At 35.6% G+C, this 27,077-nt stretch overlaps 1 protein-coding gene and 1 pseudogene across 1 annotated transcript in view; both read right to left on the bottom strand.

The window, feature by feature from the left end:
- Nucleotides 1-89: 89 nt before the first annotated feature.
- On the bottom strand, nt 90-666 carry LOC110591187 (annotated as a pseudogene).
- A 6,917-nt stretch (nt 667-7,583) lies between these two features.
- Nucleotides 7,584-27,077, bottom strand: part of SNX2 (sorting nexin 2) — a 53,762-nt gene continuing 34,268 nt past the window's right edge. Inside the window, exons 8-15 of the mRNA XM_021701766.1 lie at nt 20,832-20,907; nt 19,566-19,679; nt 19,217-19,310; nt 17,400-17,605; nt 10,628-10,771; nt 9,342-9,422; nt 9,178-9,249; nt 7,584-7,741 (exon numbers count right to left, since the gene is read on the bottom strand). Of these exons, the coding sequence (XP_021557441.1) occupies nt 7,691-7,741; nt 9,178-9,249; nt 9,342-9,422; nt 10,628-10,771; nt 17,400-17,605; nt 19,217-19,310; nt 19,566-19,679; nt 20,832-20,907 (838 nt within the window). The 3' untranslated portion in view covers nt 7,584-7,690. The remainder of the gene's footprint in view (nt 7,742-9,177; nt 9,250-9,341; nt 9,423-10,627; nt 10,772-17,399; nt 17,606-19,216; nt 19,311-19,565; nt 19,680-20,831; nt 20,908-27,077) is intronic.

Below are 27,077 nucleotides of genomic sequence, written 5' to 3'. Positions count from 1 at the left end.
CCCCCCCCCCCCCCCCCCCCCCCGTGTCCTGCTCTTGATGCAAATTTATCCTCTCCACAGGGAGCTTAGAAGGGGACAGCTCCCCTGGTCTAAACCTCTCCCCTCTGGTGGGGAGCCTGCTCAAAAGGGCTTTTATCCTTGAGGTCTTTGGCCCCTAAGACCCAGCTATCTCTGAAGCCCAGCTGCTTTGCATAGGAACTGCCCAAGGTGGAGAGGAGCTTCCTGGTCTCATCATTCATTTTGGTTCCTGGGTCATCATGGGAGGCCCCTAGCACCAGCGTGCCCTCTGGGATTTCTTTAAGGAATTTTACTCCAGATACTTCTGTCAGCACTGTTCCTGTGGTTCCATTCACCAGGGCAATGTTCAGGCCTCTGCCCACGTTGTTCTTCACGGGACTCACGATCACAAGGTTTTCGAAGCACATGGTGGGGACCCATGACGTTAGCAGCTCCACCGCTGATTTTAAAGGCAAAGAAGTTGTCCAGGCAGGGCTTGCTGAGGCCACACTTGGTCCTCATGACCTGGATCTCCTCGGAGTCCAAACCCAGCCAGCGGGGCAGACGGAGAGTTTTCATGCTGAAGCTGATGTAGCTGCAAATAAAGATCCATGCGGCGACCTGGGCAAAGATGAGGGCCAGGAGGCGAAACACACCTGACACTCTCATCTTGTCCAGGTGAGGAGCGGCTTGGGGTCAGCATTAGCCTGGGTAAGGGGCTAGCTTCTCGCTGTCCTGCCCATGCCAAGCAGGGACTCTGGCTTCAGCGCAGCGGGGTGGGGAGGGGCAGGGGCAGTGAGGCTCTTCCAGTCCCATGTCCCTCCTGGCTGAGTCCCTGACTGTCCCCTCAGCACCTGCCGGGCTCTCCTGTCTCCCGAGTCCCCAACCGGCTCACGCTGCCAGCCCGTGGGTGCTCTGGAAGCTCCAGCTCCAGTATCTTGGGCTCCAGGACCCCCAGACTCATTCTTCTTACTCATGTTTGTTTTCTAAACACGTACCATTTCCTTGACCTGCAATCTTTTGACTTACCTGTTGATATTACCCCCTGATGGCTTAATTTCCCCGCTTCCCCAGGAAAAGAGTTTTCAGTCTTTTATTTCCCAATACAAGCAACCTTCCCTTTCTTTTCATTTAGAAGTATCTCTCCTTTTTACTGAGACTCTTTCCATCTACCGGACTTCTTAACTTCCATTTTCACCTTAGATATTAGTTTTACCCAGAACTTGTCCTGGGCAAACTAATTTCATTCCATTTCTGTTTGTTCTCTGAAGCTGCTTTCACGAACAGTCATGGTTTGAAGGGACAGAGCATGTTCACATTTCCACAACGATATAATACCTAGTTCTGACTTTTCATATTTTCATGTTGGATGTCCAAAAGTACCTCAAAGACAATATGCCCCGAAGAATTTCATCTTTCCCCAAACCTACATCTCCCTCTAAGGTCTCGGTTAAGCAAAGCAGCAGTATCGGAAGTCATCAAAGCCCAAACTCCGGGCATCATCCTAGGCAACTTTCTTGTATTTTCCTGATCTCAATCCATTGCTTCAGGGCCTGACACAAAGTAGAGACTGAACAAATATTTATCGAATGAAACTTACCCACTTTTATTTCCATTTGCTTGAACGATCTCCTTTTCTACTTCCATTGAGTGGTCAGACCCTCATCATCACCTGGCTGGCTGACTGCTGACCCATCAACCACTATCACATTTTTATTCTCTGTATTTTTTCTTCATTGTTTACTACTTCCTTTGGTCTATGGGACACATTCAAAGTTCTTCACAAACTTCTTGTGGGTGGAAATAAACTTCTCTCCCTAAGCAAGTCCCACATTTCTGTCACCCTTCTTTCCTTTGTCCCTGGGCTTCTTTGAAGGTCTCTAGCTCATTTCTTGACAAGACTCATTTGTAGTGGGGATAGTTCTGAACTTTTATTGGCTGAATACAAACTGATTATAACTAGAAGCATCCGCCCCGCTCCATTTCTGACCTTCAGCCCCAGGGCTCCAAGAGCAGATCTCAAGGGTGGTGTTCTGAGAGGAGACCCCTCTGATAAGCCCATTTATCTAGTCACGCACATACCCATTTTATTCAAGAAGCCCCAAATACTGGTGAAATAACCAAAATGCAGGTATTTCACTCAGCTGGAGATATTACTAAGATATTACTGGATATGTAATAGCTAATACTTATTAAGCACTTGCTACTGCTGAGAAATTCACATCAATTATCTTAATTCCCTTAAGGAGCACCTGAACAAGTACTATCTGTACTCTCCATTTTACAGATACGGAAACCAAGTTTTATAGAAAAATAATGAGCTCAAAGTCAATGATGTAGATTCTTGAGCCAGCGTTTAAACTGGTGGGCTACATGCCTAACTATATACATCTTGTGGCTGTACCATACTAGGTTCTACGAAAACTAACAAGGGCATAGTCATTCCTCAAGGGGCATACATCCTAGTCAAAGCAGGAAGGCCAGACAACCATCAGATATAATGCAACAAAGCCATCCGTTAGTACGGTCTGAAAGGCACAAGGTGTTACTAGAGTCCTTCTAGTTAGGAGTCTAAAAAGGATATATGGAAGATGTGGACTTTTTAAATGTGGCCCTAAAGTCTAAAGAATGGTTAGGATTTAAACGATTGCTGGCAAAAGGGAAAAGGTTAACTCAGACAAGGTAACGTCAACAACAGCACTGACCCAGGGAAGTTTGGAGCATGCTCACAAGACGGGGGCATCACGTGATTAAAGCAAAGGGTAAAGGGTAAGACCAGGACAGGTAGTAGTTTGAGACCAGATTTTGTATCATTTGGAACTTTATCTGTAGTCTGTAGGGAGGTCTACTGAGAATTTCTGTGCATGGTACCGTGGTAAGAATTCTTTAGAAAGGTAATTTTAGTAGCAGATTGTTGCAGGACTGACAGAGCAGGGGGAGTGAAAGAATGTGCATTTCGTAGGAGACTTAAGACAGTTCTGGTACCTGGTCACAAGATCCAGACTCTGGGAGAGAAATAGTAGGAATGAGAAGGGAATACATTTCAGAAATAGAATCAACTCAAGTTGGTCTTGGCAAAATAATGGTACCTGAACAATGTAAACGACAGCATAAAAAGCTTGTTTTATGTCTCAACTTGTTTCCCAAGAGGCTGGGAAACATTTTTAACTGACATTTAGAAACTAAGCTGTTTGAAAGCCTACTGTGATGCATGCACACAAATATTTATGTACACATACAAATCCACACACACTTACATAGTGAGAACATCTGAAATAAAGATCTAGAAAATACAAGTTAAAATCAAGAGATAGCTTGAGACTTGACTATGGAAGCAATAAGGCAATTTATTGTTTAGTTTTGTTAAATTTTGTCTGATTTTAGTATTTATTAAACAGTTACATAGGTGTGTGTATATATATATATATATATGTATATATATAAATTTAAAATAGAACCTTCTTTTTCTCAAAGTACTCCCTTAAAGCAGTATATCTCATTAACTGGCCTTAATAAAAAAGATAATTTTCTGTGTATTAACAGTGGGCAGCTTCACCTTAATTGGCTTTAATTACAAAGTTTCCATTTGACCCAGTTAATTTAAAAAAATACTTTGAATTATTCAATCCTTAAAGAATTTTTAAAAAAAGTTATGTGACGAGAGAAAGGAAGATGAGCATTTTTAATTTCTTCCCATATGTTAAAAGATTAGACAGCAAGCCACAGCTTTCCTGTTTTGTACAATCTCTATTCTCAGCCCCTTCTGAATTAACAGTTTGAAGAAATGAATTCTCTGTATCCCAAAGGACTTCCTAGAATTACATATGTTAATGATTAGAACAGGAATCTTGAAAAGCTTATCACACATTTTCAAGGAAGAATGTTCACAGATGGTTAACAGAGGGAAAACAGGAAAAACTGGTTCAACCATAATGATTTAAGCTCTGGATCTGCTCATCAGTGAGAGGAAGAAGTTGTACTACAGAAGTGGCTTCTGGCAAGATAGTGCTACAATTTATTCACAGTGGATACCAAGTATCCATTATCTGTGAGGAACTAAACTACAAAGTCTTGTACCTAGATCGTACCTGCCCTTGAGAGCAACAGCTACTAGTCCCTTTTATTTCACTTCAAATTCTTCCGTGGATGTGAGATGGTAAATAAACCAGCTGTTGGGAGTTAGCCTCCATCTCCACAGGCATTGTTCAACCCTGCACTGTCCAGTATTGTAGCCACTAGCCACGTGACAACTAATCACTTAAAATGTGGCTAGTGTGCATGGAGAGGTAATATAAGTGTAAAATACACAGTGGATTATCCAAGATTTAACAGGAAAAACAGAAGGTAAAATATCACAATAATCCTTGATATACCGGATCACATGTTAAAATAGTATTTTGGAGCTACTGGGTTTAAATATTTAAATTAACTTTGTTTCTTTTATTCGTTAAAATTTGGCTAAACTTACAATTACTTATGTGGCTCACACTGCATTTTTCTTGGTCTAAACTCTGAAGAACCTTATCCACAGATTACTATGACCTCTCTTCATAGCCCTGATTATAAAAAGCAGAGTAGTCAGCAAGTATTCACATTACGTAGTTCCCCTCTTCTTGTTAATTCTGTCTGGCCAACCATTTACCTTCATTATTACTCGAAACCATATCCTTCACTGTGAGGGTTAGCAGTGATACTTAACAGATTCTAGATTTTGAATAAGGACGGGGATGGTGATTCTATTCAAAGTCTTTTTTCAATACTTTGAAACAGGCACTATGTCACATGGAGAAATACACACACTTCCAGACTAATGAATAGGACATGAAAATGCCTGCACAGTTCCCAAGCCAGTGAATGGACTTTTTACATGTGTTCTCCTTCCTCCTCGCTACCTTTAAAACAAGATGACTTTTGCTCGGCCTATCAGTAGTTACTATTACTGAATTTCTGCTGTCCATCCTTGACTCCTGTGAGTCATGTGACTATCCAAGCAGGGAGCTACAGCAAGGAAAGTGAAGTAGCCATCAGCCTCAGAACTAGTCATATTCATTAAGACAGAAGAATGGAAGTCTTTCTAATGCTCTTAGACATCAAGAAGCATTTTTTAAAAGAATATAGTCTTACTTCTCTATTCACCTGATTTCATTCCTTCAGAAAAACTGGATTTTGTTAAAAGGCTTCTTAAAAAACCACTCATGAAACAACTTGTACAAGAACTTGTAAAACTTTACTAGCTCTGGATAATAAAATAAAAAAGTTTAAAGAAGAGCAACAAATTAAACAAGGGTATTCTGAGGCTAGTATAAATACATATGCATGTATAAAACGAGCTGGATAGTTGAAAATAGCTTGTCAAAAAATACCATTAGGAAAACATCCTTTTAGGTTTTAGAAATCCTATTTTTACACACAATTTTGTTCTAGCTTTGTTTTATTAACAGGTGATTTTGAGTAGAATTTGATTTTCTAATAGAGTAATACTGATACTGAAGTTTGGTATTTTCAGCAAACTATTTTAAGGTGGAAAGGCACTTCAGGAGTCTTATACCCTTGTCTTACAGATGAGTTTTATGTGATAAGGCCAAAGTCACATAGTTACAACGTGACAGAAGCAAGACTGAACACGTGTATGCTGACTCCAGATTCAGCTTATCCCACGTAATAGGCTTAGTACTTCTTTATCTGATTTAAGAAAAAAAAAAATTCAGCTCTATCCAAAAGACTATGTTATCAGCACTATTAATGCCCTTGTTCTATTTACTGCAGTGAAAGTATTTCAGTAACATGAATAGATGTTAAGATTGATAGGTGGAGGTGGGCTGAGTGCTGAAGATACTAAAAAGGTTGGTAGCTATCAGAGGCTCATATAATTTCCTTGATATTTCCAAAGATTCCTTTTTTAATGAAGACTGTCAAGAGGAATGAAGACTGGAACGGGGTCAGTGTCTGTTACTCTCTTCGGCTTGATCAAGAATGGGAATATTTATTATTTTATTTGGAGGTGTTGAATACTCTAATGAACATACCATAGAGGAATGGAAGATTTTGACTGGAATAACTAAGTTATTAACCTACTGTATAAATTGTATCTTTGGAAGTAATGTAACGATGGAGGTTAACAGTAAAACATCATTGTAGATTTTGCTCAGTATTAATGGGACAAGATAGCATGTGATATATATTACTATGAATTGCTCACTCCTCAAAAGTTTCTAAGTTATCTCTAACAGAAGCAACAGAAGTCCTATTTCTGCTCCAGTTTCTTCTTCTTAAGGGAGCATATATTATTTTGCATCTTCCAGCATTTTCTTTTCCTGTTCATCAAGTCTTTCTTATTAACCTATTATGTGTTAGGTACTCTTCTGAGTTCTAGGAGTCTAAAAATCAGTAATGTCTAGAGTAGGCTTAAAACTTCAGCTAAAACAAGTGAAAGCAAACATATCTGAGAATACTCTGATATATTAATTGTATCCAGTAAGTGCTAGAGAGGACTCAGTTACACATAACCATATTTGACTTCTCTGGGAGGTGTAGCTGGTAAGCTTAAGAGGGGCATCTTGAAGAACACTTCAAAAAATGAAAACTGATGCCAGTCATAACTTAAACTTTTGTAAGCATCAAGGATTAGGTAACAGCCATTTGAACAAGATATGGTATCAGTAAGAAGGGTGCCAAAAACAAATTTCATTTTACTTCAAATGTGCTTTCTGTTATCCTTGGTTATTCACCAAATCATGGGGAATTTTAGCATGGTACCATTCATTATCAGTTATGACCATAGATGATCTAACCTTAAGTTTAAAATGAAAAACAGAAAAGGCAAAGAATAAATTAAATACACACAAGTCTAGGACTTTGAAGACAGAAGATGAGCAAAATCACAGGACTTGTAACAGAAGCACAAAAATACATTTTTTCCTAATTCCTAAATTGGACACTGGTGATAGGGATGAGAGTAAAACAAGTAAAGGGAAGTATTCATTCTCTCCTTTACTCGAGACAAGAGCATTTCCCAGAGTAGAATCAAAAGATAAATGTTCTTTGGTTTATGATGATTTCAGAAGAGAACTTAACCTTCATTTAGTCATTTATAGTGAAAGAGTTCAGCTTTTTCTGGCAATTAAAAAAAATTAATGGATAACAGCATCACCTACGTATATCTAGTAACAAGAATTTCTTGTGATTAAAAATGCTTTTAAAAGATCTCTAACATGTTTACATACCCAAATAATTTGTTACTAATACTTCACAAGGAATATCGTTTTATTACTGTAATCACGAAATCATAATTTCTGTACAGGAATGTATAAGTGAACATTAATCAATGCATTGATAACTCACTCCATAAAGAGGGCAAACACACTACAGAATGTATTGTAAAGAAAAAATACTGTAAAATTTTCTGGCCTTGCAGTGCACTTTTTAGTGCAAGTATTTAAGACACAATAGTGTTCAATTCAGCAAAGTACTGCAGAATGTCATGCCACAGTCCGCTTAATTCAGAGAGGGTCAGGACATGCAGCTTGTAATAAAATGTCAGAGTATATATATATACATATATATGTATATAAAAAAACCACATGTAATTCATAAAATATAGAGTGGTTTATTTAGATGGTTTTAAATGATTTCACTGTGGAATTCAGCGTAACTGGAACAAACATCCAAGATCTTCATAACAGAAATCTTCTTGCTAGGCAATGGCTTTGGCTTCAGGCAAGAATGCCTCCCAGTATTTTATCAGCTGCGGATCATAACCAAAGATATTCTAATTACCTTTTTGTCATTTACATGCATATATTCCATCCAGCATATAAAATGTCTCTACGAGTAACTAATAACGATTAACATTTACTGAAGTCTAGTTCTATGAGGGATCATTTAAATTTCCCTATCTGAAGTCTGTCAATATAATTCATGTATAAATTAAGTACTACTGGCTTATTTCAGTTTTTGATGGAAACGATAAAAATTTTAAAAAACCTTATAACTTAAGATTTTCTTTGTTTATGCAAAATTGTATATAGAAACAGATTGTTAATGTAAATTAAATGAGACTACCTTAAATAATAAAACTGCAACGAGCCTTTCCAATATAAAGTGGTAACATACCCTAATTCAGAGGATATTCATATTTTATGTTACGCTAGCCGAAAACAATGAAAAAAAGGTGGGAGAAAAAAAAGTATTAGGCAAGAAAGGGACATGTGGTCTTCTTTTGAGAGTAGAAGGAATTTGCTTCAGTGTTTCTTCCATAGTCCATAGAATTAGTGAAAGTATAAAGTTACACTTAAAACAATTCATTTAAAAACAAATTCATATAAATTATTTTTTAATGAAGTATTTAAAGACTAAATATAATCTGAAGGTATGATGTCATCTCTCAATTAAAAATCAGTCTATTATATATTATATAAGTTCCTAATCCACATATTTTAAAGCTGGATAAAGAAATTCTTCTATTCAAGACATTAAATAATTTGATTACTCAAATTTATATTAAAGCATACTATTACCTTGTTATAGATTTTAATTAAAACCCATAGTCTGTACTCTAGTTAGGGAGACAAATGCTGTCTGTGGCATCCCATCACCACCAACTACACACAAAATAAAACAAAAATCATAATAATACAACCCCCCCCAAACCTTAAAAAAAAGCCAGTTTTTAATTTTAAGTTCTGTTATGGAAAAGAACTTACTGAAGAATTTACTCAAACAGGTGTGATCACTAGGGAAGTAAAATTAGGAAGACAGAAAAAGGGAAACGCTGTTCAGCACGTTTCTCCTTGCCATAATGTGGGAAATATGTATCCCAACTGGAGTTCAGGAGCAGAGGCAAAAACGACCTGAGAATTTCCAATTTAACTACCATGTTTTCCTCTGTGCTTATCAGTTTACTCCATTTCTTACTCCTCCGTTAAGTTTAAAAATTCCTTTTTAAAAAAAATATTTATTCACTTGACAGAGAGAGAGCACAAATAGGCAGAGCCGCAGGCAGAGGGAGAGGGAGAAGCAGGCTCTCGATCCCAGGACCCTGGGATCATGACCTGAGCCGAAGGCAGCCACTCAACCGAGACACCCAGGCGCCCTAAAAACTCTTTTCACCGACATCTTTAAAATGAAAAGGTATACCCAAAAGTTCTAGAAGTTTGTTAAGTTATAAAAAAATTAGCTTACCTGTTGCTGTGTTTGTACTAATGATTCTAAGTACTTGATAATAACAGTTTTAAAATCTTTCACTCGTTCTTTCTGTGGTACAATAAAGAAGAAAGTCTATCAGTACAAAACTAAATTTGAGTTTACTACAAAATCACAGCAAAAAATGATGTCATTATACTCGCCTCAAATCTTCCCACTTCTTTTCGAATTGTTTTAGAGATCTGTTCAAAATCTCTTTCTCCTTGTTGTACTTTTGCCTCCCACTAACAGAAACAAACAAAAATGCACATATTTTTAATTCCTGTAAGGAAAATATTATAGAACTAGCTGTCACAATCACTGACTTAATGTCTGTAAACCCTGAGGAAGCTCAATAATGGCAAAGCCCAATTTAGGATCATTCAAACTTTTATTTAATTTTTCAGTACTAGAAATGCCTATCAGCTTAATTTTCATTAATATTTCACTGTCAGATATACTCAAGATTAGGATATTCTAGTACTTAATCAATTATAATCTCCACAGCTTAATTAAATACAACTAAGACAGATGAAAAGATTTTGAGTATAAAATTCACTATCAATTTAGCAGTGTTGGGGTAGTTTTATCATTTCCTTTTGATATCATTAATTATTCCATAATGTATCAACAACATTCTTTCAAGTTCAAGAATACATGTTCACCACAACTTATATGCCTATGGAAATACTTTAAGAAAACTATATGACAAACATTTAAAAACATTTTTTAATAGTAAAATGTTCGGATTTAAAAAAAAAAGTGGAATTATGGTCTACTGAAGACCTATTGGTAAACATAAAGTTCAGTACAGAAACAACAAAACATTGTGATTAGTGGGCAATGGAGTAGCTAAAATAAAATAACTGAAACTTAAAGCAATGAAATGGTATTTTCCCACCATGTAACCAAAACAGTGGTACATACTCTTCAAAGAGCAGGTACATTTACTTTTAGTAACATAAAGGTTGTCCTACCTCTTCAATTTCCTTATTGAAGCATGGCAAAAAAAGTGTATAAATTATAATAAACTTATACAAATTTACTAAAATACCATATATAGTACATATATATGGGGGATAATGTTGCTTGGAAAGCTAAATGTGGGGCAAGTCTATGCTCTAAAACTATTCTTAGATACAAAATAAGTAATAATCTGAAATCAAACTGACCATCTCAAAAGAACTGTGTATATTAAATTAAAGGTTAATTTAAATCTTTTCCTTGTGTGCTTCTTTATCTGTTCCATAATCATGTGGAAATAACAAAGGGCTCTGGAGATTTTAATGATGATCAAAAAGTTACAGTAATTCTAACACAGTTCATAAAATTATGGAAAAATGGCTAGTGTTAAATGGTTCAGAAAAAAATTTATGAAAAATTATGCATATATGAATGACTCATGCAAAATCTGAATAAAGCTGTAAGTAAAACATTTTATATTAATCACCTCTCTTATTTCATTTTTAGCTTGCTGTATTTTATCTGGTTTATTAGCAACCATCATTTTTGCCTCAGTTTCACGTTTTTTGAGCAAAGTAAGTTGAGCATCTTCCCATTTCTGCCAGCACTTCATTCGATGGTCAAACACACCCTATAAGTGAATGACATAATGCTAGTAAGTGACAGTTAACACTGAAATACTTTCAAAATACTAGAAGTGCTGTGAAACTGAAAACAAACACAAAAAAAAAACAAGTATTTTACACACTATTCTCATATACTGGGATAATGAAAATAAACATGCCGATATAAAAGAAACGTCCATTTTCATTTGCTTAAAAACAAGAATTAAAAAAGGCTCCTGTGACTGGATGAAACAGAACAGCTCTGAATAAACAAAAACCACATACAAGATACATTTCACTAGCCTATTGGGTTTTATATTTGACTTATAATAGGATTTCTAACAGTTTTATGCTTTGAAGAAAGATCAATAGGAAAAAGCTGGTATCGTAACTACACTGTAAGTTTTCCTACTAAATAATATCGAAAAGCAGATTTAAGTGTTGGAAACAGGCCAGAAACTGCAAAAATAAAACGAGAAAACCCATAAGACAACAGGAAGTGAAGAAAAATATGGAAGAGATGACCAACAGCAAATAAAACAAAGTAAAGGTATAACACAATTCAAAAAAAAAAGAAAGAAAGAAAGAAAAAGAAAAAAGGAGAGCTAGTCCTATACAAAATGAACAGAGCAAACGAGTAGGGGTGCTCGTGCGTGCATTTATGTGTGTGTAAACAAACACACACAACCCACACCTATCTAGGAGGCAGGACCAAAGGAAGACCTGGACAAAAAGACCACACACACACACACACACACACACACACACCCCCCCCCCCCCCATCTAGGAGGCAGGACCAAATGAAGAACTGGACAAAAAGACCATAACAGACCAAGTCAATCAAATCCACTAGTCCTTTCAAAGGGTTTAGCAAAACAAGAGCAGGTTGATGGAAGAAATGAAGTACGAATATGAGAGTAATTACAATTTCAGGAGAAAAGGGGATAAACAGGATAGGAGAAATTCAATAGTAATTCCTTTCCTAATTTGATGCTGGGGATACATGTGTATTATGTTAGTATTTGCTAACTGAACAAGTGAAGCAAGCGTTAATAAACTGGGTAAAGAAGCAGAAAGCACTAAACCAGTTATTTTCATTATTCCAAACAAAGAACTTTTTGGATCAAGAAAGAGTAAATAAATACATGTTCTTACAGGGACCTGCTGAAGAGAAAACTATGTAGATAATTTATTCTAAAAATGTAGGCTCTTGGCGCGCCTGGGTGGCTCAGTCGGTTAAGCATCTGCCTTTGGCTCAGGTCATGATCCCAGGGTCCTGGGAGTGAGCCCTGCGTCAGGCTCCCTGCTCAGTGGGGGGTCTGCTTTTCCCTCTCCCTCCACCAACTCATGCTCTGTCTCTCTCGCTCACTCACTCTCTCAAAAAACAAACAAAAAAACAATGTAGGCTTTGGAACAAATCAAATTTGTATTCAAATACTAGCTTTGTCACTATGAACCTGGATAAATTAATTTCTATAAGCCATAGTTTCCCCAAATATAAAAGGAAGAAAATGAGATCTATATTAGTGGATTGGAAATAAAATGAAAAATATGTAGCAGTGACTGAACCTAGCAGATGTTTAATAATTAGCAGGAACTATTATGGATGACTTCTAAACACACACATATATATTAGAGGTGATTAACTCGAGATTTCTACTAAAAGTGCAAATAATAACAACTTAGTAACATGGAAAAGAACCATAACCAGATTGCATTCATATCATATTGTGTATTTTAAAAATGTGGGCAATAGCACTGAAAACTTCAAAGCCACCAGAAACCAAAGTATTTTTTCCAAAGACTGTACATATTTCATATTCACCAGGATAAAAGATGTCCTGGGCAAACTGATAAATCAAAGCACCTTATCTATCGGTACTTAAATCCACTTTGTTAGTTTTCTTTTGTCGTTTCATATAATTTTTCTTCTCACATTACTAAGTATATCTTACTGTCCCCTTCGCTTTTCTTATAGTTATGAGACAACATTTTCCTTAAGACATTTCTTATTATAAATTAATTTTGCCTCAGCCATATTAACTTGGGACAAAACCACAAAAATTAAATACAGCTACCATAACTAGATTCAGAAAGTCACTACCATTTAAAACAAACAAATCCTCGCCCCTCACCCCTTACACACACACACACGCACCACCAAAAAATAATTTTAAGATTTATATTCCTAGTCTTTAGGGGAAGAGGGCCATATCAGTTCCTTTTTATAAACTCCTCTGTAGTAACAATTCGATTACTTAAAATATGTACCAGTACAAAATGCACTCTAATTTCAATATTTGCTTAAGTTCTCAATATATATAAATTGGCTTTTTTGGTGATACACTAATTTAAACTCATTTGGTCTCTGTCCAATTTATTAACTCCTAAGATTCCAGAACCATCACATACTTATTATGACAAAGATGGAGGAGCTATAAAATAAAGGTAAAACTACTAGAAGTCAGGTTATTTCTGAAAGAAAAAAGTAATCTTAGTTCTGTAAGAAGTTAACTTTTTCTTCGTTTGTTTTCCTACCCACCCCTGGAATACGCACACGCACACACACACACACACACACAAGAATCAAAACCATACTTTATCTAAAAATGCTACCTTAAAGATTGTAACTGTATGTCAAGATGCTAGTCTGCTCTAGTAGAACCAGTCACTCCTCTAAGAGGGACAGATTTATTACAATGACAACCCACAATGGACCTCCATTCTCCTGCCAATTTATGTTATACATTTGTATGCAAACTAGTCTAGCTTAGACAAGGCTGCAGTTGTGGACCATTTTTCCTGGCCCATCAAGACACTGCAATTTTAATTTTAATTAATATCACTTTCCAATTCACTGAATATCTGAAAGTATATGGCTCAGCTTCCTGGAATCCTAAAAGGATGTTGATAACTTGCAGCCAAACAACGAGGCTTTTCAACAACTCCTTGGGGTACCCATCTACTGGGCTGGTTTAAAAAATATTTGATATATTTTATGAATTTAGATCCTGTGAGAATTCTTTTTAAGAGTTCTAGTGCTAAACACATTGACAACCATTATCTTCAACCCCTGACCCTACTCTAGTGGTTCAGAGAAGGCCAATACATGAGAATGCATGCAACGAGTTTACTATTTAATATGTTAGGTAACAGTGCTAGCCAAAATATGGAGTCCTGGAAATGAGAGGCCATGCACTGTACAAAGAGGAAAGCAGGAGTTTCCTGGATATAAGGCCAGGCATAGGTAATATTGTAAATGGCTGAAATCTATCTTTCTTTAGGGCCCAAATTTCGACTGGTCTTAGTTCCTTCCCTGCTTTGGCTCTACATCTAATTCTCAAAGTACTCTTAGTTTCATATTTATCATCAGAAAAGTATTTTCAGACACCTGGGTGGTGCAGTTGGTTGAGCATCCGACTCTTGGTTTCAGCTCAGGTCATAAACTCAGGGTCGTGAGATCAAGTCCTGCGTTAGGCTCTGCTCATAGCGAGTAGTCTGCTTTGAGTTTCTCTCTCCCTCTTCCTCTGCCCCCACCCCCCACTGTGCTTGGGCATGTGCTCGCTCTCTCAAATAAATATTTTTTAAAAAAGTAAGTATTTTCGATATGGATAAAAACAAAGGGGTAAGTAGTATTAAAGAGCTTTTAGAAATATATAAGACACACAAGAGAAAATTGGGTAAAGGACATGAAGAGTTCACATACACACAAAAAGAAATACAAATGGCTTATCATCTGTACAGATGCTTAAATTCACACTAACCAAAGAAATTTATTATTTTTTTAATTTTTTTAAAAAAGATTTTATTTATTTGACAGAGAGAGACACAGTGAGAGAGGGAACACAAGCAGGGGGGAGTGGTAGAGGGAGAAGCAGGCTTCCCGCTGAGCAGGGAGCCTGATGCGGGCCTCGATCCCAGGATCCTGGGACCATAACCTGAGCCCAAGGCAGACACTTAACGACTGAGCCACCCAGGCGCCCCTAACCAAAGAAATTTAAAACGTATACAAAAAAAAATACCTTCATCTTTGGGTGGAAGAAAGAACACGTATGTTGATGATAATCTCTTTGGACAGTAATATGATAATATCTATTGAAATTTAAAATTCATATACTGTTTGGCCAAGCAACTCTACTTCTAGGTATTTTATGCCCAAAGAGTTGTTTTCAAAGAACAATATTTACAACTAGACTGATTAAATAATTTAAGGTACTTTTATATGCTATTTAACAGACATGCAAACATTAAAAAGAATGTAACATATCAACATATGCTAGCATGGACACCTCTCTAAAATGTAATGAATGAAAAAAGTAGGCAAAGAACAGTGCATATACTGTGTTCCTTCTTCAAGAAGGAAGAGACGGAGGGAGGGAGGAAGAAAGAAGGAGAGAAAGAGATGGGAAGAAAATTAGCTTCATACACATGCATAGCTAATTATGTAAAGACACACAAGAATCTAACAGCATTTGACTGAGACTAGCAGTCTTAGATAGAGAACTTGACCTTTTTGGGCTGTTAGATTTATTATGTCCATTTATCACTTTTTCAAATACAAATGAATTAGTTTAAAACAAAAACCAAACCAAACATAAAGAGCACAAAAATTCCCTGTCATGCTATTCTGTAATTTCTCAACTCCGTGCTGCAGATGACCTGGGCTAGTTTTCAGCAGAAAACACAAAACCAACATAAAAGAGCTTTTCTATCTCAAGGTATAGCTTGAGCACAGCTCTAACTTTCTTTTAGTCAGTGAGTCACTAATTCAGTTCTTCCCAAACTCCGTTCCATTTATGTAAAAAGATATTAAATGGAAAAGAACTCCTGTTCATATCAATTTGGAAGTCTCTGGATTAAGCTTAGTTAAATGTTTTTTTACTTGTAGACAGATGAGCATTTTAGTGCTCTGTGAATCTGTAAGACAGGGATACTGTACATTATCTCCCAAACTCAGTTGATCCTGGTACCTCTTTTAGTGTCACTGTTATGCTGGGAAACATGAATCCAAGTGTAATTTCGGAGAATGTAAAAATACATAGGAAGATTTAGGCAGCATGAGGCCGGCCCAGGTGAGGCGAGGGCTCACCACCCAGGACACTAGCAGGCCATTCCCGCCAGGGAGTGTCCTCTTCTCAGCCAGTACTCCTTCTCACAGACACTGCCCAGCTTTCCTTTGTGGACCCATAGTTATTTTGAAAGGTGCTCTACTTTTTTACAGCAGCCCTCATGCTAGTGGGAATTCCGGAATGAATTCTCAATTTTCAGCATAGCAAGTAAGGAATAAAGCATGCCATCTGGCTGAGAGTGGGTAGGAGAGAAGCAGGAACCATTATTTGTGAACCGGATTTCTGTTTATCACAAGCTGCTGATATACAACGAAGTATACTCTAATAACTGCTATCTATATTAACTTCTATTTTTAAAACGATTTTATTTATTTATTTGACAGAGAGAGAGAGAGAGAAGCACAAGCAGGGGACCAACAGAGGGAGAAGGAGCAGCAGACTTCCTGCTGAGCAAGGAGCCCGATGTGGAGCTCGACCCCAGGATCATGACCTGAGCCGAAGGCAGATGCTTAATTGAGCCACCCAGGCACCCCTATGTTAACTTCTTTAAATAACTAAAAAGAAAAATTAATCACCAGGACTATAAAGAGTAACATCTAAGAGTAAATACAGGAAAAACTGGTAATTTACCAAACCCAAGATATCACCATTCTGAAGTGCTAAGAACCTTCTAGCAATAATTGTCACCATTAGCTTGAGAACAGGGATCATAAAAAAATATGCAGCGTATCAATGTTCTGACTGCAGACGAATACTAATTTGATCATAGACTTTAGCTAAAAAAATTTTGCATAAGGAAGCAAGGAACAAGGTCTCATAACTTTCAATAAAAGGTAAATTCCCAGTTCCTCCGCCCCATGATAATTAATGCTCATAACAATAAATGAAAGACGCCCTAAGATCTTAAAGTACCTTCTGAAACACAGGATAGATAAAATAACACTCAGTTTAACTGTCTGAATACTGGAGATACCTGTAGAATACCAATTTTCATTAGTTAACTCGATTACTTTTCCAACTACTCAGAAACTGAACTGTTTATCCTTAAATTTACCACTAGATAACACAATTTATTATCTAATCTAGTCCCATTTCATCTATAAATACATAGTAACTACACACTTCAGTATATGCACAGAATGTCTGCTTATAGTCTAAATGCATGCTAAAAGCCACCATTAAACATATTCACGCAACAATCAGCTCTGGTTTTGTTCTGCTTCCTGTTATACCTTTACTAACGGTAACAAAGCTCATGACTAGTTTCAGTTCATGCTAGAATGAACAATAAATGCTACCAGTTAGTTGTAAACTTATACATGTAAATATGTAAGTAAATCTGTACTGGTTTTATCTTATTTGGCATTTCTTAGATCTCTTAAAAATATCAATTATATCTACTGTATTGTCCAAGTCATAGTGGAAGAAAATATTAGGCTACGAATCATCACCTTGAAACCATTACATGTATTGGTAGAACACGGAACTTACACACTTAAATACGTGCCTTATAGCTAACCAAATTCTTCTAGAAGCAAACCACAAAAGTGAGAAGAACTCAAGAAGATTGCAAAATAAAGCTTACTTTCACTGCGGCAATAAGACGAATGTAGTCACTAAGTAGTTCTGAAAACATATAAAAGTCAGCAAAAGCTTGTTCTTGATGTAACTGGTCTATCTTCTCCTCCACCTCTGCAAGCTGAGACAAAGCTCTAGATAAAGCAGTATGGTCCTCTGAGTTACCTAACATGGCGGCACTTTTAGCAAAGGCAGCTGTGTTGGCTGAAAGCTCTGAAAACAAAAAAGGATTCACTTTTAGTGTTCACTAGTAAAGTTTTTAAATATTGCAATGGTTTTTCTACCTTCCCTCTAAATTTTATCAGTTCGTGTATCATTCAAATAATTATTCTGAAATAATTAACATAAAACAAGCAGTCATTAAAATGCCTTTGGCATAAATGCCAACTGCTCAGAGCTCTACTGAAAGTTAAGAAGAACATTAAAGAAAAATTAAGAAGAACCACTGCCTATATTCCCAGGGGAGGAACTATGTTTAATAATTTAATATAATAATCAGCCTCCCCTTTCTTCCTAAAGCGCTCACTGCTTTTGTGTATTCCTGCAAAAGATAAAAGATTTTTTAATTATTTTTTTTTAAAGATTTTATTTATTTATTTGACAGAGAGCACAAGCAGGCAGAGTGGCAGGCAGAAGGAGAGGGAGAAGCAGGTTTCCCGCTGAGCAGGGAGCCTGACGCGGGGCTTGATCCCAGGACCCTGGGATCATGACCTGAGCCGGAGGCAGCCGCTTAACCGACTGAGCCACCCAGGCACCTCTAAAAGATTTATTTTTAATTTGGAAAGCAATGGGAACACTAACAATCAATTTATACTATATTTTTTGGCTTTATACATTTATTTGAAATTGAAAATGTCTGTAATTTTTAATGAAAAAAAAATTTTTTTTTTTAAAGCCAGGTAAAATTATACATACAATTTATAGAAATCTTATTCTTTTTTTCTTGGTGTACAACAATGCTTGAACAATGCTCAGTAGAAATATTAAAAATTTCTAAAAGAGATTTTTGAACATTATCATTTCAGATACTTCGAATAAAGAAAAACAGATGTTTACAGAATACATGTCATTGACTAATAACACATTGTCTAGAAACCGCTCTACATTACATAAAATTCTCTAAGAACCATAAAGCCATTCCCTAAGAGGTAGAGTACAAACGGCAAAAGCTGTTATAAACTACTTTCAATAATGAGTGTATTGGTGAACTTCTGTAATTGTTTTACTCAAACGGATTACTGGTAATGGCACCTACAAAATTACTTATTATTTTAAGAACCTAACATTAAAATCCTTGTATTCTTAAAAAAAACAATAAAAATCTCATGATAAAATTAAAAATTACAACTTAATTTTTCTATCAATTTTTAACAAACTTCCTCTCCCCAGACTTTTCAATATGGTTGTTCAAAAATGAAGAAAATAATTCAGAGTTTTCTATGAAATACAGGTACACAAAAAATTTTTTAAAGATAAATTTCAAGTATCAAATTTTTAATCTGATATTTTTAGTTGTATCAGTTACTAATAAGACATCTTCACTCATTAAAGTATAAGTATGTTTAACAAAGAGTTAATCAAATGAACAAGTTTTAATCCAAAATTCAAAATATATTTTTATAAGCTCAGGATTTTTCTACCTCTCAACTATAAGTGAGGATCAAGTAGAACAAAAAAATATTCACAAGATTCAAATAGAAAACATTCTCTTAAACTACTGCTCTCTCTTCTATAGTAACCCCAGAATGTTCATTTTAATAAAATTTAAATAAAATATTTGAATTAACTTACGGTGTTAACACATAAATAACATGGCAAACACACCTTTTCTATGACAGACCAAGGCTTCGACACTAGCATGAAGTTTCCTAAGTTGCTGATCCAGATTTTCAAATTGCTGCTGCTTTTCTTCAAACCACTAAGAAAAAAAAATGAGAAATGGAGCTAATTTAGCAAGAACAAACCACTGTAAATTAGGTTACCAATAGCAAGGCACATTCCTTATTTTAAAGCAACAAATTAACCATGTATAACCACGGTAGTCAACTGATGTGGCTGAGAACTAAACTCAATAAGCAAATTAATATCCTATTTTCTACTTGTACAGCTTTAAAATGCAATTGTTGGGCTCATTAATTCATCTCATTATTCAAGTCGAAAAATCAGCTCTTACTGCATCCGATTCATTCATCTTGATTGTCATTTTGTTGACAGCGTCGGCAGCCTTGTTCACCATCCTCAATATTCCTGCTCCACTCAGAGCCTGTGTGTTAACTGCTCTAGGCAGCTGGAATTGAATGACAAATAAGGGCAAACAAACCGGTTAAAAGCCTGGAGGTTTAACTGGGCACAAAAGGGACTGCACACCCCCACCAAAAAGAAAAAAGAAAAAGAAAAAAAGGAGGTTGTATTTTCTTCACTCTCATACATTTCAATAGTGAGATCTAATTTCTCAAATACACTACTTGTACACTCTCAAAGGAAAACTTAAAAAATAGACTTTCCATTTGCTTTTCTTCTGCACGTTTACATTTAGATGGAACAACACACCGTTTGTCAAAATATATTAAGAAATTGCCAAGTACTTTAACATTGGCCACCTGTTTGCTTGCAGGAAATAAACTTGTTTATAAGGAAAGAAGAAGAAAGTCTGGAGAAAAATCTCCTTATGCTCAGTTAAGGACAGTGTGATTCTGTATTTTTCAAAAATTCTGGGATTCAAATAAAATTTTTTTTTAAAAGATTTTTTTTTTTTAATTTATTTATTTGACAGAGAGCACAAGTAGGCAGAGCGGCAGGCAGAGGGAAAGGGAGAAGCAGGCTCTCTGCTGAGCAGGGAGCCCGATGAGGGGCTCAATCCCAGGACCCTGGGATCATGACCTGAGCCGAAGGCAGATGCTTAACCGACTGAGCCACCCAGGCGCCCCTTCAAAAAAGTTCAAAGGGTAGTAATTAAAACTCTGAACTGTGACGAGCCCCAAATGTACCAAACATCTCAAATGTAAGGAGTAGCACAGTTATAATTTAAGCTCTTTTAATACATACATTTGCATTTCAGAACCTCAGTTAAGAATATTAGAATGTAGACATACGAACACATTCAAATGTCTCTAAAAGGAGGCCCGAATAAAATTATTTCAACGTAATGCCTAAAGCAACAACTTGGGCACTGAGAATTAGACTACCTGTAAGTCATTCTTCTAAATGTGGTTTAAAATTTTTGAAAAAGAAACTGATCATAATTATCAATACAAGAAGATATTCTGCTAGTAATTTAAATAATTAAAGCGAATTAGAACACTAAGCCAAAAAAATCATTTTATTCCATTTACTAATCCAACTATTTATGGAACATATATTTTTATAAAAGTTATTAAAGTAACAAACATAAATAATGAGAACATTCATATCATATGAAAATTTAAGGTAGAAGTAATACCTCTGAACTTTCCAGGAACTGCCTTAAATCAGGATCCTGTAGTAAAGTTGGATGCTTTACTGTTCTTTGAAGATACCTAGATTTAAGAAAATATAAAATAATAAAAATTAGGTAAACCAATATCCTCAATCTGCCTTCACATTAATTTATTTATACTCTTAAAAGCAACTTAAGGATTAAAAAGCGTTTTATCTTTTGCAAATTCATAATTATATAAAAAGAGACATGGTAGGTCATGGAGGTGGGGGATATAGGAGAGGGTGAATAACTTACCCAACTTCACACTGCAAAGTATTAGAGTTGTAAAAGGGTATATGAATTTGTTGAATAATTTTATCTTTTGGTGGAGTCACATGTTCCCAGCTATTATTTCAGAGTCCCAACACACACATCACTATATATATTCCAATCAACTATTTTATTATTCCTATTATTACCAAAATGGAGAAAAGTCTACCAGTTTTTTTTCCTTGTCAGCAGATTTAAATTATCAAATCAGTTTTGATCCTTATTTGACAAGGGCTAAATTTTCTTTAAAATTCTATTTTTAAAAAGGTTTTACTAAAAGCTTGATTCATGTTTTTCTTATATGACACCACACAAAATAAAAATGACAAGCGCAACACCATTATTAATCACTATTAGCCCAACTTCGTTTTCCTGTAGTAGAAAGTAGAAAAGCCCCAATTTCCATCATCCATAAAAAGAAAAAAGGTCCACTATTTCATGATTCTTGTTTACTTATCTAATCCCATTTTTCAAAAAACTGTTCTTCCCCAATGATTAACATGTGCATTTCAATTACAGTATTTTACTTAACAGTTAATATACCTTTATTCTATTTCTGCAGAACAAATGTAATCAGTAACTCTTCTACCTCATTGTAAGATTATAAAATATGCCTAAAGTTTCAGAAAAACATTGGTAACTTTCTATGAAGTCAAATTCTATACAATGGTTAAGATGACTATTTTATCATGGCTTACATGTTAACTTCTGTTTTTATATATTTAAATAAACTTCAAGTCATTAGCCTTGACTAATAAGAAAATATGACCACAGAAATAGAGCATTTAATAGATATGTGCAAGACAACTACACTGTGGCTTAAAATATATATATACTGCCTATATTATCAGGCTAAAAACGAGATGCAACAGGAACACTAATTTTGTGTTAAAAGAAAATGTTGGTATCTTCCCACCGGAATTTTACTTACAATTTTAACCCTCAAGTTCTTCAATACTGTTATTTACTTGTGCAGACTGCATACGGCTGAGAGCAGTTTGTTTCAGTTGTTTGTCGTAGAAGACAAAACATGTCATACCCAAGCTTGGAACATCCCAATTATTTCAAACCTAAATGTAATTACCTAATACCACTTATATTCTAAAACAGCTTTCCAAAGTGAGCTCTGTGGAATACTAGTCTCATTCAGTATTCTAGGAAGAAGAATGGTTTTACAATCAATAAAGTCTGAAATACATTACATATATATTCCTCTGGGTCATAATGGACAGCGGCATGTTAACCACTGTGCGAAGTCCTGCAGGAAATGAACCTGGCTTAACTGTGTTAAACCTTATGTTAACAAGACTCAATTGTCTACAGATTTTCCTTTTTTCACCCTACCACATATTAATTTTCTGAGGAATCATTTTGGAAAATGGTATTCTAGAAAAAGACAGTAAACCTTTACTTCTGAAGGGTTACACAGAAGTAAACAGCAATCAACCATCTCTTTAAAAGCCCTAAATTTACATAACGTTAAAATTAAGAACAGAAACATGAAAGATTTTTTGTTCCAGAGATAATTACCTTTTAATGTTTTTTCTAAGAGTGTGAGTATGTACACAAACTCAGAGACTTTGGTTTTAACAAAAATATTACACCATTATGCTTGTAGTCGTGTATCCTTTTACACAAAACAGTAAGTTGTAGATACCTTTCTGTAGCATTAAATATTATTCTCTAATGCCATTTTTATTTACCACATGAAATTCTATCGTATAGATGTACTATAACGTCATTATTTTTTAATATTACAATGACCACTACTTTGCTTTGCAAAGTACTATCACATTCAATGGAACTTTATTCTTCAAACTGGTTGTACCCAGTATGTCTACTTTGCTTTTCTCAATAGCACATTTTATATGAAAATTCCCTTCTTTGTAAGTGGTGTGTTTTTAAATCAGACAATTAAAGGAACGGATCTGCATTTTTTTCTCCCTTCACAATCTTAATACCATTATCAATTTCAGCATTTCTTACGAGCCATGAAACTATCCTTCGTCATCATAATCCTTATGTTCATAAAGATGTTTATTTTTTCACTTTTTTCATTAAGTTTTTAATTCTAATTCCATTATAGTTTACATACAGTGTTATAATACTTCCAGGTGTATAATATAATGATTCAACAATTCATCATAGTTAAGCGTCCTCTGTAATTCCCATCCCCTATTTCACCCATTCCCCCAACTACCACCCCTCTGCTAACAGAGTGTAATATTAGCATCAGGTGTACAATTCAGTGATTCAATACTTCCATATTTATCAGGACAAGTGCACTGCTTAATTCCCATCACTTATTTAACCCCATCAGCCCATCCACACCCCCTGTGGTATCCATCAGTTTGTTCTCTATAGTTAAGAGTCTGTTTCTTGGTTTGTCTCTCTCTTTTCCCTCCCCCCTTATTTGTTTTGTTTCTTAAATTCCACATAAAGTGAAATCATATGGTATTTGTCTTTGACTTACTTCGCTTAGCATAACACTCTCTGGCTCCATCCACATCACTACAAATGGCAAGATTTCATTCTTTTTAAAGGCTAAGTAATACTCCATTTTAAACACACACACACACACACACACACACACACAGACCCCTTCTTTATCCATTCATCTATCCATGGATACTTGGGCTAATTCCATAATGTGGCTATTGTAAATAATGCTGCAATAAACACAGGGGTGCTTGCATCCCTCTGAATTAGGGTCTGTATTCTTTGGGTAAATACCCAACAGTGCAATTCCTGGATCATAGGGTAGTTCTATTTTTAACTTTTTGAGGAAATTTCATACTGTTTTCCAGAGTGGTTGTACCAGTTTGCATTCCTACCAACAGTGTAAGAGCGTTCCTTTTTCTTCACATTCTTGTCCACACTTGTTTGTGTTTTTGATTTTAGCCATTCTAACAGGTGTGGTGATATCTCACTATAGTTTTAATCTGCAATTCCCTGATGATGAGTGATGCTGCGCATCCTAAGATAGATTTTAAATTAATGAGTATTTGTAAATACTCCCCAATTCAGTAGTAAGGTCAGAGAGGTTATAAATATATAAAGGATGGATACAAAACAAAAAGGAAAATATAGGAAGGACACATGAAAAGAGGCATGGGGAAGAAGAGAAACACTAGAAGGAAGAGAGAAATGGAAGACACAAAGGAAATGATGAAAAGTTAGTATCACACTTAACGAGAGGAAGTCAGCTGTAGTTGTTTTTTACATTTGCTCCAAGGAAAGGTTACTGATAAATTTAGAAGAATCACTGAGGGTTTTAAGCTCCTATTTACTCATTGAAAATAAAACAAAATAAAGCAGGTTATACAAAATTCCGAAGAACAAAGTTAAAAATATTTCTCTTGCTTGAAACTTAAACACATGTGCTAACAATGAGAGAACAGAAAGGCAGAAAGAGCCTGATCTTTGATGACATTCATTTGTTCCTTCAGCAAATATTTATTAAGCATTTACTACATGTCATTTTCTGTTCTGAACACTCAGTGTATCAGTACAAACTGTATTTTAGTAAGAGAAGACTGATGATAAACTATAAATACAATAAACACATAAATTATATACTATGTAACAAGTTGGCAGATGCTGTGGAAAAAGAAAGGATAGAACAGTAGAGCAAATGTGATCAAGTATATAAGGTATGGTTGGTGGCAATTCAAAGAGAACAGGTAAGAATGAAGCCAATCATCAGAAAAGACTTCACTGGAAAGAGGATACTTGAACACACGAACTTAAAAGAGGTAAGAGAATGGGCAATGCAGATACCTGGGAACAAAAGCTTTCTAAGCAATGGGAGAGGCCAGTGAAACAACTCTAAGGTGGGAAAATGCCTAGGATTTTTGAGGAGCAGCAAAACATCAGTGCGGACTGGGGCAGAGTGATCAAGGAGCATATGAGATCAAGGAGGTAACAGAGCGAGCAGTGCATGTCATGTGAAGTTCTGTAGGCCATTAGAAGGACTCTGGCTTTTACTGAGTGAAATGGGGAAGGGGGCAATATTGTCTGATTTGTATTTTAAAAGGATGACTCTGATTGCTGTATTAAAAGAGTAGAGGTTCAAGGATGGAAACAAAGAGGCCAATTAGGAGCCTACTGCAGTTAATTCCAACATTTGGACTAGTATTGTACTCTGGTGAGAAATGGCTGTATTACAGATATCAGAAAGAAGCAACAAGGTTTCCTGATGAACTGGATAATCCTAAGTACTTCCTGATACGAAAGAGTAGACTAATTAACCTATGCTAACTGCTTAGGCCAAGCCAGTTGAATTTCTGGGTGCTTGGAGTGAACACAATCCTGATACATCGTAAGGTAAGTAAAAATGTATTTAAGTTAAGTAAGTTGCCCAAGTCACACAGTATATAGTGTGTAGTGGAGCACAGGCTTCAACAAAAAAGGGATGCTAAATCCCTTTCACGCAACCCTAGACTTCTGTTTATATCTGCAGAACCGTATCCTCACCTCACCTCACGTATTGAGTATAAACTCAATACGGGCTGAAGGTAAAATGCGAAGCACTCTCAAGTCTTAGGGACACTCTTCCTACAAGTAGCTTCTACTTCCTTTAGTGAGTGTGCCCAGGAGAGTAGCTTTCTTAACCATTCCCTTTCTCTGCCTGTATTTTAATACTAGATGTTCATCCTTTCACTCAAGACAGTCATCTAGATTTTCTGAGTGGAACCAACAGATAAATACGTAAATTGTTATCATAGTATATACAAAGAAAAATACTTCCCTGCCCCACCAGATTCAACTAGGTTAGGTATCCCACAGATAAGCCTGTTCTCTAATTTTTTAATTTTAAGAAAACTGCCTTTAGAAAAAGCATTCCAATTCCTCTGCTTCTAGACCTTTACACCTATATTTTCTTTAGTCATAATTTTTAAGGCAAAATGAATCTCTCCCTATTACACTGTTTCCTTTTTTTTTAACTTGCAAAGTCCACTAAGGTAGCATTTAAGAAGTAACATTTATCACTGAAGAAACTATTTTCAAATATCTAGCAGGTCAAATCTCAGTATTTCTTTACAACTCTCCTCAATGTTTCATACTGCATGATGTTATGGTAAGTACTATGCAATGCAGTCAAGTTGTAAGAAAGGTGAATAGAGAATCAAATTATATGTCCTAGGTACAATAAATCTTCATTAAGTTCCTTATTAAGCATGCCATCTGAAATATTTCAAATTTACTCATAGAAAAATAGGACTTGAAAGGTTTCTCAAAGGGTCATGGTTACACTTTCAAGGAGAACTAAGCAAAATCAAAACCAAACATTATCTACCCTTTACTCCTAAAAACATTCAGTCTATGACTTCTTTCATAACATAAACAATTCTAATGCCTAACCTAAACTTCTCTTGATGCAATTTAAATCCTTTTCCTGAGTAACTGCAATTCTCACAGACAATAATCTCATCCTTTGAGTCCTCCTTAATATTAAGTTGCATATTCTTTAGCTTTCTTACTGTAAATTGTTCAAACCTTCTTTTCTGTGGTATTTGCTTAAAATGGAAACAAATTATAACTAAAACCCAGAAATAAGGTGTCTTAAAGAGTAGGTTAAAAAATAATGTGTATCCTGGAGATAAATATACTATTCCTTAAAATCTGTCCGACCTACCACAACCACTGATTTTAAGTCAAAAGAGAGAATAAAGAACAAATAAGCAAATTCAATTAAGATAAACAAAATTCAATTAAAATAACAAACCCAAAAAACCTATGAAGTTAGAAAATTTATATGTCTAGGTGATTACCAACTTATGTTCTAAAAGCTGGGCTTTAAGATAGTTTCAAATTTGTTTTCTCAATTTTCAGCATAGCAAGTAAGGAATAAATGTTAAGATTCTAGGATTGGGATCCTCCCATTCATCCTCTTTTTACTCTGTGACATTGAACACAAGTCTTCAAAACTACAGGAAATGTGTCAAGTACTCTAAA

This window comes from Neomonachus schauinslandi, chromosome 7 (assembly GCF_002201575.2).
Source record: "Neomonachus schauinslandi chromosome 7, ASM220157v2, whole genome shotgun sequence".
Classification (NCBI taxonomy): domain Eukaryota; kingdom Metazoa; phylum Chordata; class Mammalia; order Carnivora; family Phocidae; genus Neomonachus; species Neomonachus schauinslandi.
Note: the sequence above shows the minus strand (reverse complement) of the source record. Positions and strands in the feature narration are given on the sequence as shown.